This window comes from Gracilinanus agilis, chromosome 4, assembly GCF_016433145.1.
Source record: "Gracilinanus agilis isolate LMUSP501 chromosome 4, AgileGrace, whole genome shotgun sequence".
Classification (NCBI taxonomy): Eukaryota; Metazoa; Chordata; class Mammalia; order Didelphimorphia; family Didelphidae; genus Gracilinanus; species Gracilinanus agilis.
This window is the reverse complement of record NC_058133.1, coordinates 368,581,816-368,600,444: the sequence shown is the minus strand read 5'-3', so window position 1 is coordinate 368,600,444 and position 18,629 is coordinate 368,581,816. Positions and strand designations below refer to the sequence as shown.

The following is an 18,629-nucleotide window of genomic DNA, read 5'->3' as shown; positions in this document are numbered from 1 at the left end:
TCCACACCCACATTTCCAAGGGCATACAAGACGTCTTGTAGATGTCTCCAAGGCACTCCACGTGCAATACTGTCCACAATCAAACTTATTTTATTGCTTTTTTTTTAAAGTCTTACCTTCTGTCTTAGAATCAATACTAAGTGTCAGTTCCAAAAGGGCAAGGGCTAGCTAAGCAATTGGGGTTAAGTGACTCACCCAGGGTCTACACAGGGACACACAGCAGTGTTTTGGGGCCACCTATGAAACCAGGCCCCCCTCTCTCTAGGCCTGGATTTCTAGCTAGTTGCCCCCTTACCCCTCTCTCTCTCTCTCTCTCTCTCTCTCTCTCTCTCTCTCTCTCTCTCTCTCCTCTCTCTCCTCTCTCTTCCTTCCTCTTTCTTTTTTTTAATTAAAACCCTTACCTTCCATCTTGGAGTCAATACTGTGTATTGGCTCCAAGGCAGAAAAGTGGTAAGGGCTAGACAATGAAGGTCAAGTGACTTGCTCAGGGTCACACAGCTGGGAAGTATCTGAGGCCAGATTTGAACCTAGGACCTCCTGTCTCTAGGCCTGGCTCTTTATCCACTGAATAACCCAGTTGCCCCAACCCCTTACTTTTCCATAGCAACTCTTTTCTGCCCATTTTAGTTTATCTGGGTTATCAGGGGTACTAATAGGGATTTAAGAGATTTAACATAAACCACTGCCACTTCTAAAAAACAAATACACAGGAATACTCCAAGACTTTGTCCTCTAATGACAGAGCCATTAAGAGGCAAATTCCTCAAGCACAAAAACACAACCCAGTTACTTTATGGTTTTAAAAGGGTTTATGAGTGGCTGAATTTATATTTATATATATTTATTTCGTCTTGCTGGCATATTTTTTCTTTCTAATTGGATGATTCGACTATTTGTTTTTCAGTCAGTTTCAGTCATGCCCAATTCTTCATGACTCTATGTGAGGTTTTCTTGGCAAAGATGCTGTAATGGTTTGACATATCCTTCTCCAGCTCATTTTACAGATGAGGACACTGAGGCAAATGGGCTTAAGTGATTTGCTCAGGGTCACACAGCTAGAGATTCCAAGATCAGACTGGAATTCAGAAAGAGGTGCAGGCCCAGCTTTCTATTTGTTGTGGCACCAAGCTAGCCCTACTCAACTATACCACCAAAAAAACCAAAAACAAACAAACAAAAACCAATATCTTTATACATCAGTTTCTCTAACAATAATACATGTAATAAGCAGTCTATGGGACAGATAAAGGGTCCTACTGGATAAATGAAGAGTTATAATGGCCTGAGTTCCAATTATATTAAAAGCTTTGACTTTCACCAAATCAACCAAGTTGTTTTATTAAACACCTACTATGTGTCAGGCTCTCTGCTAGGCCCTGAAGATAGAGGCAAGTACAAAGAACAAAAGCATCCCCACTCAAGACTGATCTTGCATTCTAATAGAGGAGACAAGTACATATAAAATATATATGCAACGTACATGTAGTTCTGTTGTAGACACATTAAATGGAAGACCTCTCTGAAACATCTAGTGTGAAATTCCCACTAGACAATGGATAGTTCTAGACTACAGCTCAGAGATCTCCACAGAGACAGATCTGGAATTCATCTGCACAGAGAAAAGAGCAGCATGCATAGCTGCTACTGGAGTTATAGAGAGTGCAGAGAGAAAAGAGGACCCGAGGAAGAAAGCATTCCTCAGGTGGGGGCCCGGATGGGGATGGAGTGAGCTAAGGGGACCAAGAAGCCACTTAGCCTCTGTCACACTATATAAATAGGAAACATGATATAAAACACACATGTACACATGACTTTCCTCACTATGGTTTCAATAGGTCATGGGTTGGTATAAGAAATTAAATGAAAAAGAGACTTTTGGAGGTAGAGTCAAGATGGTGGCTTAGACAGTGCTAAGTCTCCAGCGGGGACTGGAATCTCTGGATGGGCAAGGGCTCTAGTACAGAGGGAGTGCTTTGCTGGCACAGCTGTGCCAGGCTCAGGGAGTTAAAAACAGGTGGCAGGGAGGCAGCTGGAGAAGTGCAGAGGGCAGCCTACTTGCAGCCAAAATGCTCTATCTCCCCTCCCCCCCCTTTTCTTGAGGTTTTGGCCTCAAAGCACAGGCAGCTCTGCAGATCAACTCCTCCCTGGCTTAATCTTATCAAGAGGGCAGATAAGAAGTCTTCAGAGGGCAGAGAAGCTTCAACACCCCTCTCCCATAGATTACACTGAGAGTAGCTGTGAACACCTACACCTTCAGCCTCTGATGCCACTTGGGGAAGATCTGAACTCAGGGCTCATTAATAAGATCAGGCTAACTTAGTCAATTAGAAGAACAGTGAAGAAGCCTCTTCAGGACAGAATAGCCCAAACCCACAGATCTAGTAAATAGTCAGAGGAACAAGATTACAGCCAATGACAGGGGAGAAAGAAGGAAAAACTATAAGTAAACAACAGAAAAAGAAAAAAGAAATTATAATTGACAGCTTCTACCTAGGTAATGAGCAAAAACAAAGAAACTCCCAAGAATTGGACACAGGCTTTGGAAGAACTCAAAATACAATTCAAAAAACAATTAAGAGAGGCTGAAGACAACTGGGAAAACAACTTAAAAAGCAAAATAAGTCATCTGGAAACAGAAAATAGTGTCTTAAAAGCCAGAATTGACTAGCTTGAAAACAAGTCAAAGAAGGTGAAAGATGACCCACAAAGAAAATCAGACCAGAAGGAGAAGGATGACCAAAATGCCAGAGATGAAATTCAGTCTTTAAAACAGATCCAGGAGAGACAATTTAAGAATTATTGGACTACTGGAAGATCATGACAAAAGGAAAAACCTCAACACCAGAAAACTGCCCCAACATTCTCAAACAAGAGGGAAAAGTAGAGAATGAAAGAATCCACAAATCACCTCCTATACATTTAATTCCAAATTGACAATGCCCAGGAATGTTATCATCAAATTCAAGCACTACCAGGCCAAGGAAAAGAATATTAAAAGCTGCTAAGAAGAAGTAATTCAGATACCGTGGAACCACAGTTAGGATAACACAGGATCTGGCTGCATCTACACTGAAGGACTGGAAGGCACGGAATATGATATTCTGGAAAGCAAGGGAAATGGGTATACAACCAAGAATCAATTACCCAGCAAAACTGACTATATTCTTGCAGGAGAAAGTATGGTCATTTAATAAAATAGAAGACTTCCAAGCATTCATAAAAAAAAAAAAAAAAAAAATTGGACTTTAACAGAAAATTTCATGCCCAAACACAGAACTCAAGAGAATCACCAAAATGTAATTAAGAAGGGGGGGTGGGGGAGGGAAAACCAATCAAAACTTTTTTTTAAGGGACCTAATAAGTTCAAATGATTTGTATTCCTATAAGAGATCATATTGGTAACTCTTAAAAATGTCATTATCATCAGGGTAGCTAGAAGAAGTATATTTAGAGGGAATGGTGACAAACTGTATAGGATGAAATGTCAAATATATATATGTGTATATATATATATATATATGTATGTATGTATGTATATATACATATATAGATGTATGTATAAATATGTATAAAACTACATGTAAAAAAAAGAGGATAATACTAAGAGAAATGGGAAAAGAGACAAAATGGGGTAAATTTATATTTCGTAAAGAAGTGCATGGAGGGAACAGGGGAGAAGACCAATACAATGGAAGGGTTAAAGAGGTTGGAGACAGGTAATATTTAATTCTTACGTGCACTGATATTGACTCAAAGAGGGAAGAACAATCAGATCCATTGGGGCAGAGAATTGATTTATGCCATATAGAGAAGTATGATAACAAACGGACTGGTGGGGAGGGAAACAATACAAGGGAGGGAGAGTGTGGTGAGTAGTTTAAAAAGACCCTAAGGAAAAATAAGAGGGGAATAAAAAGGAAGGAGGGGGAGAAAGGGAAGTAAAATAAGGGTGGGGATTAGGGGGACTGATTAAAAGCAAAACACTGGTGTAGAAGGAAATACTGAAAGAAGAAAGGGCAGGACTAGGAGAGGAAATCAAAATGTTGGGGAATACACAGGTGATAATCATAACTCTGAAAGTGAATGGGATGAACACCCATAAAATGAAAGCAAATATCACAGTGGATTAGAAACCAAAATCCTACCATATGTTGTCTACAAGAAACACACAGGAGGCAGGTAGATAAACACACAGTAAAGATAAAAGGCTGGAGCAAAATCTATTGGGCATCAAATGAGAAAAAGAAGGCAAGAGTCACAATCATGATATTTGACAAAACCAAAGTAAAAATAGATCTAATTAAAAAAAGTTAGGGAAGGTAATTACATCTTGATAAAAGGAAGTATAGACAATGAGGAAATATCAGTACTCAACATATATGTACCAAAAGGTACAGCATTCACATTTTTAAAGGCAAAACTATTGGGAGTTTAAGGAGGAAATAGATAGTAAAACAATACTAGTGGGAGACTTGAATGTTCCACTATCAGATCTAGATAAATCAAACCAAAGAATAAATGAGAAAGAGGTAAGAGATGTGAATAAAATCTTAGAAAAACTAAGAGTTAATAGATATATGGAGGAAAAGAAATAGGAACAAAATGGAATACATTTTCTTTTCAGCAGTACAGCAGCAAATTCACAAAGATTGACCATGTAATAGGGCATATAAACATGGCAAACAAATGCAAAAAAAGCAGAAATAATAAATTCAATCTTTTCAGATTGTAATGCAATAAAAATAATAATTAGTAAGGATAATGGAGAGGCAAATAAAAAATTAATTGGAAATTAAATAATACAATTCTCCAAAATTGATTAAAGAAAAAACCATAGAAACAATTAATAATTTCACTGAAGAAAATGGCAATGATGAGACATCCTATTAAAATTTATGAGATGCAGTCAAAGCAGTACTCAGGAGGAAATTATATATTGACAAATTAGGGAAGGCAGAGATCAGTGAATTGGGTATGTAAATTAAAAAACTAGAAAAAGAACAAACTAAAAATCCCCAGATAAAAACTAAATTAGAAATACTAAAAATTAAAGGAGAATTGAAAGTAAAAGAAGTATTGAATTAAGAAATAGGTCTAGAAACTGGTACTTTGTAAAAACAAAAAAATAGATAAAGTACTGGTTAAACTAATAAAAAAATGGAAAGAAGGAGACCAAATTAATAGTATCAGAGATGAAAAGGGAGACTTCACCTCTAATGAAGAGGAAATTAAGGCAATCATTAAAAACTATTTTGCCCAATTATATTGCAATAAATATGGCAATCTAGGTGATATGGATGAATATTTACAAAAATAGGAATTGCCTAGATTAACAGAAGAAATAGAATATTTAAATAATTCCATATCAGGAAAAAAAAATTTGAACAAGCCATCAAAAAACTCCCTAAGAAAAAAATCCCTAGGACCAGATGGATTCACAAGTGAATTCTATCAAACATTCAAGAACAAATCATCCCAATACTATACAAATTATTTGGTATAATAAGCAAACAAGGAGTTCTACCAAATTCTTTTTATGACGCAAATATGGTACTGATTCCAAAGCCAGGCAGATCAAAAACAGAGAAAGAAAACTACAGACTAATCTCCTTAATGAATACAGATGCGAAAATCTTAAATAGAATACTAGCAAAAAGACTCCAGCAAGTGATCACAAGGATTATTCATTATGATCAGTTGAGATTTATACTAGGAATGTAAGGATGGTTCAATATTAGGAAAACCATCCACATAACTGACCATATCAACAAACAAACCAACAAAAAATCACATGATTACCTTAAGTGATGCAGAAAAAGCCTCTGACAAAATACAACACTCATTCTTACTGAAAACACTAGAAAGTACAGGAATAGAAGGACCTTTACTAAAAATAATAAACAGTTTATACTTAAAACCATCAGAAGCATCATCTGCAATGGGGATAAATTAAAAGCCTTCTCAATAAGATCAGGATTGAAATAAGGATGCCCATTATCACCTCTATAACATTGTACTAGAAATACTAGCAGTAGCAATTGGGAGAAGAAAAAGAAATTGAAGGTATTAAAATAGGCAATAAGGAGACCAAGCTATCATTTTGAAGATGATATGATGGTCTACTTAAAGAATCCTAGAGAATCAACTAAAAAGCTAGTGGAAATAATCAACAACTTTAGCAAAGTTGTAGGATACAAAATAAACCCTCATAAATCATAAGCATATTCTATATATTGAGAAATTCCATTTAAAATCACCTTAGACAATATAAACTACTTAGCAATCTATCTGCAAAGACAAATAACAGGAATTATATGAACACAACTACAAAACACTTTCCACACAATTAAAACTAGATCTAAACAATTGGAAAAACATTGATTGCTCATGGGTAGGACAAGTTAACATAATAAAAATGGCAATCCTACCCCAAATTAATTTATTTATTTAGTGCCATACCTATCAACCTACCAAGAAAAAAACATAACAAAGTTCATTTAGAAGAGCAAAAGATCAAGAATATCAAGGGAAATAATGAAAAAAAAAATAAGTGAAGGAGTGGGTTCTAGCAATACCAGATCTTAAATTGTACTATAAAACAGTGGTCCTCAAAACAATTTGGTACTGGTTAAGAGACAGAAGGCAGGATCAGTGGAATAGACTTGAAGTAAATAACCTCAGCAAGACAGTGTAGGATAAACCCAAAGAGACCAGCTTTGGGGGCAAAAATCCACTATTTGGCAAAAACTGTTGGGAAAATTGGAAAACAGTATGGGAGAGATTAGATTTAGATCAACATTTCACACCCTACGCCAAGATAAATTCAGAATGGGTGAATGACTTGAATATAAAGAAAGAAACTATAAGTAAATTAGGTGAACATAGAATAGTTTACCTGTCAGATCTATGGCAAAGGAAAGATTTTAAAACCAAGCAAGAGTTAGAAAATATTACAAAATGTAAAATAAATAATTTTGATTACATTAAATTAAAAGTAGTTTGTACAAACAAAACCAATGCAATCAAAATTAGAAGGGAAGCAACAAATTGGGAAAAAATCTTTATAACAAGAAATTAAATGGAAATTTTGCAGAAGCTGCAGATAACAAAGAAAAGGTTTAAAACTCAGAAATGCATAAAATGTATATATGTTGTGTTATATCATATCCACATATTTTATTTTTTAATATTATAAATATATAATTTATTTTATCATAAACACTCCATAAAAGAAAAGGAAAAAGTTCATACTTCTTATCAGTATATAGGGAGGGTTAGAAAAATTTTACATGGATTTTTTAGCTCATGGGAGTGCTATATCCCTAACTCCTGTGCTGTGGAAGAGATATCCCTGTGTGTGTATGTGTATGTGTCTGTACATGAATGTCTGTATGTATGTGTATATGTACATACATACATACATATATATATATATATGTATATATATATATATATATATAAAATAGCACCTACCTTACAGGGTTATGCAGATCAAATAAATATACAAAGAGCTTTGTAAAGCTTAAAGCCATATAGGAATGCTAGCTGCTGTTGCTACTATTACAAAATGTGAACCTCTTGGGGAATATTGAGGTTTGGCCTACTTACCAAGGATATAAACTATATAATTAAGTAATTATATGGCAATTATCTGAACAAAAGTACTCTATCTTCCTTAATATTCTATAATTCTAAACTATTAGAGGCCCCCCACCTATCAATACCTGACTATATCTAACTCCAAAGAGTATTATCCAAAGAAAATCCTTACCTTATCCCTAAAAGGCAAATCTTATAACTAATCCAGCACAGTTCTGAATATGAAACAACAGAAAGGTTACTGTTGCTAGGATCTGGCTTTAAAACCCAACTCTGATAATTATTATCTGTATGACCTTGAGTGAGTCAAAACCATGTGGGGTTTCAGTCTCCTTCCTATAAAATAAAAGGGTGAGACTAGCTAGGCTCCTTGGAGGTCCCTTTCAGCTCTAACAGAATATACTCCTGAATTCAGGTACCATTGATAAGCAGAATCATTATGAAAATGATAATTGTTGTGATGTTTAAGCAAGAGATGTTAATTTGAGTAAAGAGTGACACCTTGTGGGGATCATGCAATAGCAACATTTAAATCTATTGAGGGAGAAATTCAAACAAGGTGGAAAAAAATTTTTTTTAAATAAATTTAATGGTAAGCATTATTTCTACAGACAATAAACACTCCAATCACTGGAGACAAACATTCTAGTTAATAGATTAATTTGAAGTAAACTTAAAAGAAAAAAGCCATAAATGAAGTTCTTTTAAATTTTAATTTGAGTAACATCACATGTTCTTGACATTTACCATGGTGGTCACCCCTTCTCATTAAGCAAGAAAGAGACCAATGCTTGTTTTCTACATTCCCTAATGCCTCCAGAATAAAGTTAGCTTCTCCTATACCATCAGGCCATTGGGATATATGTGTTATACCTGAGCGAGAAACCATTGAAGGGTCCTCTGTAAAGTGTTGCCATTTCTTCTTTCCATATATTCCCAAAAGTTCTTCAGAAGTCATCATTTTAGTGCCATGGCTTGCCCTATTTTTGGAAGACAAGCAAAAATCAGTAGTAGCTCCAATAGACTTCACTGTGCCTCTAGTTATTCCTTACTGCTGTCATCAAAAGTTTGTCCTGCATTATTTTGAGTTCAATTTGACATTTATTGAACATCTACTATATGTAAAACATTATGACTGGCTCTGAGAATGACACAAACACAGAAAGGACAAGAGTAGCTAGGTAGGTCAATAGATAGTCAGGCCTAGAAACAGGAGGTCCTGGGTTCCAGTCTGGTCTCAGAAATTTCCTAGCTGTGTGACCCTGGCTGGGCAAGTCAATTAACCCCAATTGCCTAATTCTTACCGCTCTTCTACCTTAGAAATGTTAGCTACTATTAATTCTGCAACAAGAGATAAGGGATTTCATTTGTTTATTTATTCTGATGCTAAGATTTTATTTACAAAGTTTATTTTGTTGTACCGAAAGTAAAAATGGTATTACAACCTTGGTGTAACTGGTAGCCATCAATAATTATGACTTACTAATGATAGCTGTTCTTCCTGCAATAGCAACAGTCTTATAAGAAAACCTAGTAACTCTATTTTGTTGGGGTTAACTCCTCAAATTTGTTGGTAACTTGGATATCCCATGGGGATTGATTGGAAGAATGTAGAATGTCATTGGAACTACTTTGGCTCTTTAGATGTCCTGGGGGTTTGGATTATAGCCACCACTTCTTTTTATAGCTAACAAATCAATAGGAGCAGTCCACACAATACTGAACAGTTCTTTTTTCAGATCATTTGGGATCTTAATCATCTTTTCCTTTTCTTTCCTTATCTGTTTCTCTCTTTCTTTTTTCACCTTTCCCAGTCTCTTCATTCTCTTCATCTTCATCATCCTCATCAACTTCTCCATCATGTCCAAATTCTTCTTCCTCTCCACTGACATCACATTCATAATCATCTCCTACTACATCATCCTCTTCTTCATCCTCTTTTTCATTTTCATCTTCCTCATCTTCTACGTCTTCATCATCTACCCCATCTTCTTCAGCATCAGTCAGGGGCTTCTTTGTCTTCTTGGTCATAAAACATCAAGGTATTGTAAGAGGGGAAAATGGAAATTATTATGGTTGGACTAGATTTTTAAGGTTTGGTTGCCAAAAATCAATTAACTCAATTTCAAAATAAAATAGACCCAAGTCAGCATGACTTTTATGGTGGTTTATTTATAATTAGGAAGGTTGAAGGTAGGGAAATTGAGAGAGAGAAACTCTGGCCCAGACCAAAGCAGGTAGGGATTTAGAGGCCCCAACAGAGGGGCACAGAGGTTAATTAACAAAGGCTTCTAGCCACAAGGCCTCCTCCAATAAGAGAGGCCTCCTTAAGGCTAGAGCCTCCAGAAGAAGGTAAGAGAGAGAGAGTCAGCCTAACTTACCCACGTGACAATTCAAAGGGAAACAGTCTGAGGTCTCACCAGAGCTCCTTCAACATCAAGTTCAAAGTGACAACTCCTCCCCACAGGAAGTCACCATCATATTTAAAAGATAGCATCTTTAGTCACTTCCTACATCCACCTCCAATTTCAAGTGGAAAAATGACAGCCTCAACTCTGTTTTGGACTGCCCAGGAGGCAGTCCCTTGTTTTTGATTTGTTACTCTCACAGACCTCTCCCTCCTCACTTATTTCTAAGTTGGGTGGGGTGACATTATTCCTGGTGGCTAAAGTCTAAGGAACGAATGAGGGTAAGCTAATTCCATTTACACAGTATGTTAATTGTAGGAGTGTGAAGACACCTTCTTGGTATCATTCAGGTTTTTTACCTCACAGTTAAACAGGTCCAGGCTTTTTGGATATTCCCGCTTTTTCAAGGGTTCCAAGGTGCTGATATCTTTCAGTTTGTTTCCACTTAAGTTTAGATGTATGAGATTTGGAAGTTTTTCTGCTAATACATCCAAACCTCCAAAAATTCTATTGCCACTGAGTTCAAGCTTTTTAAGTTTAGGTAGTTCTGGGAGATTTGAAACTGTAGACAACCCAACATTTATTACGGTGAGGAACTTTAAATTCACAAATTCCACCTTTAAACCCTCAATTTCCCCATCATTTGACTTGTCCAGGACAAGTTCTTTTACATCTGGCAGGGTCTAGTTCCTCAGCTCCAGGTAGGTCCTCATCTTCATGCCAACATTTCTAGCCCCTCCCCACCTTCAAACTAACTTTCCAGGGGCAGGAGCGGGAAGAGGAGAGGATCAGTCCTCAGGAAGATGAAATGTCCAAAGGCAAGTCCTTGAGGGAGGGACAGAGGGCCTTGCTGGCTTTTCTTCCCCCCATGAAAGAACACTAGTGGAGCCCCAAAGCACGAGTTACTCACAAGAATGAAGTGAAACCATGGAGGGAAAAGGGGACTTGGGCCTTTAAAATAAATAAATAATAAAGGAGACATGGTTCTTGCCCTTAAGAATATGCAATTTGGTAGGAAAGATAAGACAATCATGAATAAATATAACACAAGTTACACTGTGTTAAGTGAATAAAAAGTACAGACGAAGAGTATAAACAATTTAACAACTTCTATTATAAAATTCCTAATTATTTCCAAAAAAAGGCAGACTAATTTGAATTTCTAACAGTACTGAATTAGTTTGTTTGACTTTTTTTTAACCCAAAATAATTTTTTTCTCACTTTTTCCATTTTGGGGGATTAATCTAAAGAATGTAAGGTCATCAGAGCTCTTTTAATTTTTATATTAGAAATTTAGAACATTTTCATATGGTTATTGACATAATGAATTTTTTCTTTCTAAAACTGTTCTTTTTTTTTCTTTTTAAACCTTAACCTTCCATCTTACAATCAATACTAATATTTGTTCCAAGCAGAAGAATGGCTAGGAAATGGGGATTAAATGGTCTCAGAGTCACTAGCTAGGCAGTGTCTGAGACCAGATCTGAATATCTTTTTTCCCAGTTCACCTCTTTCCTTATTATCCTAATTCAGATTTTGTTTTTTGCAATGGATTTTTCATTTTATGTAATCAAAATTATTTCATTTTTACAATTTTTTCTATCCCTTATCTGGATATCAATTTTTGCCCTATTGACAGCTAATCCTTGATATAGTATGCATCTTACAATTATTTTAAATGTAATTTCTCAAGTAAAGGGGGTTTAGAAACTAACAGGGTCAAGCAGACCAGCTTTTGTAATTAACATGTGGAACTGTGTATATGTTCCTTCATAAAACTCAAATAACAAAAACCAAGTTGTAAAAAATGAGACCCAGTTTCATATGCCACAATTTTTTCTTTATATATAGAAATGTTCATATTTATTGGAGCTTTGAACTTTGTCAAGTATAAATTTTAAACATAAACATTTTAAATGGTTATGATGAAAGCAAATAGGTAGATACATAGTAGGCATTCTATAAAAACTGAGTGGTTGAATGACAGAAACACCATTAAATTTAACAAGTTCTAAAGTAGGGGCATGAAGCATGTAAACAGGTTAAAAATGAATATTAATAAATGTTTAAAAAAATTTTAACAAGTTCTACTAAAGTTAATACAATTGAGAGACATTAAGTTAGTTTGACTAGATAATTTATTTTTTTTAAACTTACCTCAGAACAGTTCCATCACGTGCAAGCTTAATAAAATTTCCATCTTCGAGATCCAATGCCAAACCTTTGCAACTAAAATATAAAACACGGGTTATTAAAACATGAATGGCGAATAAAATGATTGGCCATTAAAAAGTTAGAACTTTAGAGGAAGACAGATATTTTAATAAAAGAAATGCAACCTATAATTATAATATAGTAAAATGTGAAAACAAATAAACCCTAGGACCTCAAAAGTTTTAAATAAGTCACTAAAGGTCAACTAAGTTGCTAAAAAGTAGAACCACTAAATGTATGAATTAGAAGGGACTTTATTCCAAACACATCTAGTATAAACCCATCATTTTATAGTAGACCTTTGTTTCAGAGATGATATGACTCGACCCATGTTATGAGGATTGACAGATGACATGATAATCCAGTTATTAAATTTTTTAACCTTTTACAGTTAAAAACCTGAGACTTAGGGGAAAATGATGTTATTATTAATGATGTTAAAATTCTCCTTTGAACTTAAATTATTTTCCAATTGTTTAGTTCCTTTCTACACTCTGGAATTTGTTTAGTTTTTATTTTAGGTCAGGCTTTTAAACCTCCTCCTCTGAGCCATATTCATTATTATTTCCTACTAAGAACAAGCCAAACAGGATGTTTGTTTAGCATTTTAGAAAAGCTATGGAACACTCAGGGGAATGAAGGGGGAAGTTTTATTATTCTTTAGCAAAAAAGAAAGGTAGGAATAATAGCCATAAATTGTCAAGAGAATTCTAGCAAAATGACAGTACTTTGGAAGCATGTTATTTATTTTAGTTCAGAACTTAATCCCTATAACCAGTAGTTTCAAACTTTTTCTTCCATTTACAAGTGAGATTAGACTCAACAAACACTTGCTGAATTTAATATAACTGAAAAATATTGTTCCAGAGTCACCCTGTACCTTTTATTTGGGGAGAGGTGGGTATTATTAATGTTAAACTAGACAATTAAAGCAGCATAATAGTTTTTAAAAATTGAAAGCAGACACACATTAAAAATCCCAAACCCAGGATGTAGGCAGTAAACGATAACTCTACTCCAACTATCAATAATATGGAATTAGGTCTTAATCAATGATACATGTAAAACCCAGTGGAATTGTGTGCCAGCTTACAGGGGGAGGGGAGGAAGGAAGGGGGAAAGGGAAAGAACATGAAACATGTAACTATGGGAAAATATTCAAAATTAAAAAAAAATCCCAAACCCAAAGCAAGCTACCAATGAGTTTAAAGTTTAAATAAATGAATATCCATCATAATTATGTAATTGAATGTACTAGTTTTTGAGGTTCTTCCTTGAAATTATGTGATTTCTCCTATCTTCCTTTGATTTTCATGGTGAGGGTAACTTAGAAACAAACCCATATTTCTAAATATTTAAATGTCAAAAATAGTTCTTTCCATGGAAGGGAATTTTGCTTGACTGTGTATGTATATTGGGCATTGTACTTTTTTCTTTCTCAAAAGAATTTAGAATCAAAAATAAAAATTTAACTTAAAAAATTGATCTCTATAACCTCTTAACTGAGGTCAACTAACAGATTATGTGCAATACCTCAACTTAAAAAGCTAATTGCTAAAAATGCTTAGTTACGTAAGCATTCAAAGCATGTCTAATTTCTAACAACAAAAATTTCTAATGTGTCCTAGCTGGCTCACCAGGCTGAGAGCTTAAATTTTGGTGGGGCAAGACTTTGATCAAAAGCCAGTGCAGTTTATTATTAGGAAATATGGATAGAAAATAGGAGGGAGTAAAAGTAATCTTATAATAGATTATAACTATACCCCAGATCCCAATCCTAACTAATTTTTCTAGAAAACCTTACATCTATCTGGAAATTATAGACTGGTTTAAAAATCAATTGGAAAGGGGTAGCTACATGGCTCAGTGGATAGAGAGACAGACATGGAATTGGACCTGTTCAAATTTGACCTCAGACTCTTCTTAGCTGTATGATCCTGGGCAAGTTACTTAACCCCAGTAGCCTAGCCCTTACTGTTCTACAGCCTTAGAATCAAAATTCAGTATGCATTCTAAGACAAAAGGTAATTTAAAAAAAACAAAACAAAACAAAGCAAAAAAACTATTGGAATAACTTTACACATCATATTTCCTGCCTTTTGTACAAAAATTACACAAGCAAAGGAGATCAATGTCCATTGACTATATAAAAGAGAAATTAAGAGAATTTAAAAACTCACCAAAAATCCCAACTTGCTGGAGGTACACTTAGCAACTCTTTAGCATATCCTTTCTCATTTACCAAGTACTGAGCACAGCTATCATAGATAAGCTAAAATAAGGGAGAAAAATGTAGCATATTAAATGTAAAATTGTTCATCCGTAAATATTCAAGTCTGAATTTATGCATGAAATCATCTACTGAAAATAAAATTTAATTTCTGACTTGAAAGTTTGGGGTTTAATTCTCTTGTGAGGAGAATAAATTGAAGAACATTACATCTTATATCAAATAGCTGTGATAAAGAAGTTAATCCTCTTTTTATTTTATTTAAACTTAGACTCGTAATTTCATCAGTATAGGGAACTTCCTAAATAAAAATTCTCTGCACTGATGATAAGCAAGCAGTGTACTGTACAGTACTAAGGAAAAATTACTATGTAGCTAGTATGTATCACAGGAAAATCTGAACCCATGTCTTCTCACCCAGGATTAGCCCCTCTACGCATTATGCCATGCACCCTTGGTTATAAAATATAAATTACATCCAGCTAAAACTTGATAAATAAAATGTTTTGCTATTTCAGAGTAGACCATTTTTACATGTTTTGTCTAAAGATATATCTGTTGGTGTCTCAAATGTATTCTAGACAGTCACAAGTGTCACTTTTAATCACAAAGAGAGAGTCATTCATGGACTAAATCCACCAACAAAATAAATATAAAATGTAAGAAATTTTTTAAAAATGTCATGCTGAATGTGTTGTTTTCTTGGAGGAAGAAGGAAGCTATAGACAGTATTGATTCTCGGGTAGAAGTATAATCTTTTTTCTCTTTTGCTTTATAATTTTTTTCTTTTCTGCTTTGTATAGGGACATGTTCATCTTTCCAAAATGATTCACAGCTCCACCAACAATGCACCAGATTGTCAATTTCCCCAAAATTCTTCTACCACTGACTATCCTCATTTTTTGGTCATCTTTTCCAATTTGCAGGGTGTGAGGACTTAATAACTGCTCATTGACTGACTATATGAAGTCATACTCTGCTTCCTGGTAACTCAGTGGATTGAGAGCCAGGCCTAGAGATGGGAGGTCCTAGGTTCAAATCTGGCCTCAGACACTCCCTAAATGTGTGACCCTGGACAAGTCCTAACTCCCATTGCCTAGTCCTTACCACTCTTCTGCCTTGGAACCAATACACAGTATTAGATGCTAAGGCAGAAGGTGAGAGTTTAAAAAATGTTTTGAAAAAAAAAAAGTCTAATCTCTCTTCTACAGGTCAGACCTTTAGATATTTTATGACCACTCTGCTGCTGCTATCTTCTCTTCTTCAACTGAACCACCCCCAGCAATTCCTTAAAAAGATTATAATTGCATTTTCCAGGTTCTTCTTCATCATTGTGATCATATATTAAGAACTAGAAGGATCTCAAAGGCTATCTACTCCAAACCCCTCATTCTAGAAATGAAGACAGAGACCCAGTGAGTGTAAATAACTTACTCAAGGCCACAGAGGATGTCCTGGATTCAAATCTGGCCTCAGATACTTCCTGCCCTCAAAGAGTTCGCATTCCAATGGAAGATTGAGAAAGTACAAATACACAAATAAGAACAGATGGAATATAAGCAAAATAAACACAAAGCAATTTGGGGAGAGACAAGAGCTGGGGAAGGGAGTGGGGATTGGAGGGAGTGTCAGGAAAAGCTTCTCTAGAAAGACAGCAGTGCTTGTACTTCAAGAAAATGTCCCAAGATGTAGACCTAAGAAGGTAGGGCATTCTGAGTATGGGAGATGGCTAGTGCAAAGGCCTATGGGAGCATCCGGGATGAAATAGTCAATAGGCAATTAATTGGTGATCTGGAAATTGGCAACAGTGGAATGCAGAAAGATGGTTTAGAGAGGGAAATGATTAATGCCAAAAGAACTTTAAAAAGAAAAGAAAAAATAGAAATAAAAAAAAAGCTCTGGCTGTAGGACGTGATTTTTTTTCTTGCCTTCCAAGTCAACTCATGTTAAAAAAAAAAAAAAAAAAAAAAAAAAAAAGGTGATGAAAAACTTCCTTAATGGTAACCTTAAGTTTTCCACTTGCAAATGAATTCAAGTAAATGCATTTGTAAGAGGGAAGGAAGAGAGGCAGCAGCAATAGTAGGGGAAACACAGAGAGGAGGAAGTCCTATGTGTATGGGAAGAACCTACATTCTATATACCTGAGCAGGCTAAGGAGAGGCTTGTGCTAGTCAGGTCTGTCTAGAACTCTAGATAAAGAAGCTTCAAGGGTCAACAGGGGACTGACTCAGCTTTTTTCTTTGTGACCCTCCATGCTTAGTTTAACTTTTGAGAACAAAGTGTCCAATAATTGCGTTTTCATTCTATTCCAGGTATGAGATGAATAAGGAGTTGGTCATGGGAGTCAGGATAGCATGAGTTTAATGCCTGCTTCTAGCCCAGACTGACCAGCACAGCTGGAGTGCTGGGCCTGGAGTCAGGAAAACTCAGCTTCCCAAGTTCAAATCTGGCCTCCGGCACCTCCTGGGGTGTGTGACCCTAGAGAAGTCACCTAACCCTGTTTGTCTCAGTTCCTCATCTACAAAATGAGATAGAGAAAGAAATGGCAAACCACTCCAGGATCTTTCCCAAGAAAACCCCAATGGGGTCACAAAGAGTAGGACATATTGTAATAACAAGGAATACACCAAGGAAATTTCTTATGGCTAGGAAATCACAAATTCAATGGTAGAACCAAGTGGTTTGGCTAGAAAAGAGTTTCAAAGATAATCATGGTCTTTAGAAGACAAAAGTTGTCCCCTTTTGTCAAAATCTGTCTCCTCTCTGGGGTGTTACTTAAGTGATAAAGCCTCTCCATGGAAGATCCTGTCTAATAATCGGGCCTTACAGTGGTGGAACACATTAATACATATTCTCATATCCTAAAACCCAGATTGAACAGAGCTAGTTCCCCAACCTCCCCCATTCCTCCCCATTTTAAACTGAACAGTCAGCTAGCTAGCATTTAAGTACCTCCTATGTGCTGGGCATTCTGTTGGTAAATCAAAAAGACATGTCCAAACCCCACCCCCCAAACAACAATAACAACAACAGTTCCGTGAGCTCCCAGTCTAATGCAGGAGACAAAATTAATAGTAATAATATTTATACAGTACTTCCTATGTGCCAAGCACGGTGCTAAACGCTTTTAGGCACATTTGCTCTTAAGAACAACCCTGGGAGGGGAAGCACTATTATGATCCCTATTTTACAGAAGAGGAAAACTTAGGTAAATGACTTGCCCAGGGGCGAAATGTAGGGAAGGGTAGGTGACTGAATTTAAACTCGGGTGTCCCAGGCGTGGAGCTCTATGCACTGCGCCACCTAGATGGCTGCCCTACATCAAATAACTACATTGGAGAGATAACGGGGTAGTCTGGAAATAATTCCAGAAGGAAGGGACTAAGAACTGGAAGTGACTTTCCCAGAGTCACAAGGGTTGGAAGTAGAGACTTAAATTATTAACCCAAGTCTAGGCAACAAACAAGTCCTAATTGACGCTAAATTCTTTGTATTTCCGGGACCAAGATATTGGGAAATGGAGCACGCCGCACATAGAACAAAGCAAAACCAAAATGCCCGCGGAGAAGAGTCAAGTTCAAGTTTAAGGCAAAGCTTTATACCAGGAGAGGGGGATAACCTAGTCTTGGCTCTCGGATCTCCCCTTCCGGCTGGCCCTCCCTTCCCCCTCCAGGATTCTCCTCGGGCCTCGCCGGGGCACACGCAGGGCCGCTTTGATCCCGGAAGCCGGGGCGATGGGGGCGGCGGCCCTCCCCTCACCTGGGGAGCCCGACGTGGGGCCGCCGCATATCCACTCACCTGGGCGCTCTCTGGCAGGTTGTAGCAACACAGAGTGTGATCGAGGTCAAAGCCTACCACGTCGCAGTCGGCCAGGGAGAAAGGCTGGGTCATGGTCGGGGTAGGGATGGGGACGATGGCGGCAGGGAAGAGAGAAGGAACAGGGTCCCCTAAAGTCCCGGGACCTGGGATAGAGTCCGCAGACACAGCTAGGGATAAGGCTCAGGCCGCTGGGACTCCAGTGGGCGGGACTGAGGCCACCGCGGCTCTTTCTGATTTCCCGCGGCCTCGGAGGACTCCGCTATTGGTCCTCGAGGAGCCATGTCCCACCCCCTCCAGGGAACAGTCCCGCCCCGAGACCCGGCTACCAGCTGAGTCACCTACCCTAGTGAGTAAGTGC

General features: G+C 36.8%; 1 protein-coding gene and 1 pseudogene across 1 annotated transcript in view; both read right to left on the bottom strand.

Annotated features, from left to right (window-relative positions):
* The window catches only part of NT5DC1 (5'-nucleotidase domain containing 1), a 246,551-nt gene extending 228,208 nt beyond the window's left edge, over positions 1 to 18,343 (bottom strand). The window contains exons 1-4 of the mRNA XM_044676784.1: positions 18,251 to 18,343; positions 14,403 to 14,494; positions 12,166 to 12,237; positions 8,473 to 8,579 (exon numbers count right to left, since the gene is read on the bottom strand). Of these exons, the coding sequence (XP_044532719.1) occupies positions 8,473 to 8,579; positions 12,166 to 12,237; positions 14,403 to 14,494; positions 18,251 to 18,343 (364 nt within the window). The remainder of the gene's footprint in view (positions 1 to 8,472; positions 8,580 to 12,165; positions 12,238 to 14,402; positions 14,495 to 18,250) is intronic.
* Positions 9,158 to 10,726, bottom strand: LOC123247774 (annotated as a pseudogene).
* Positions 18,344 to 18,629: the final 286 nt, after the last annotated feature.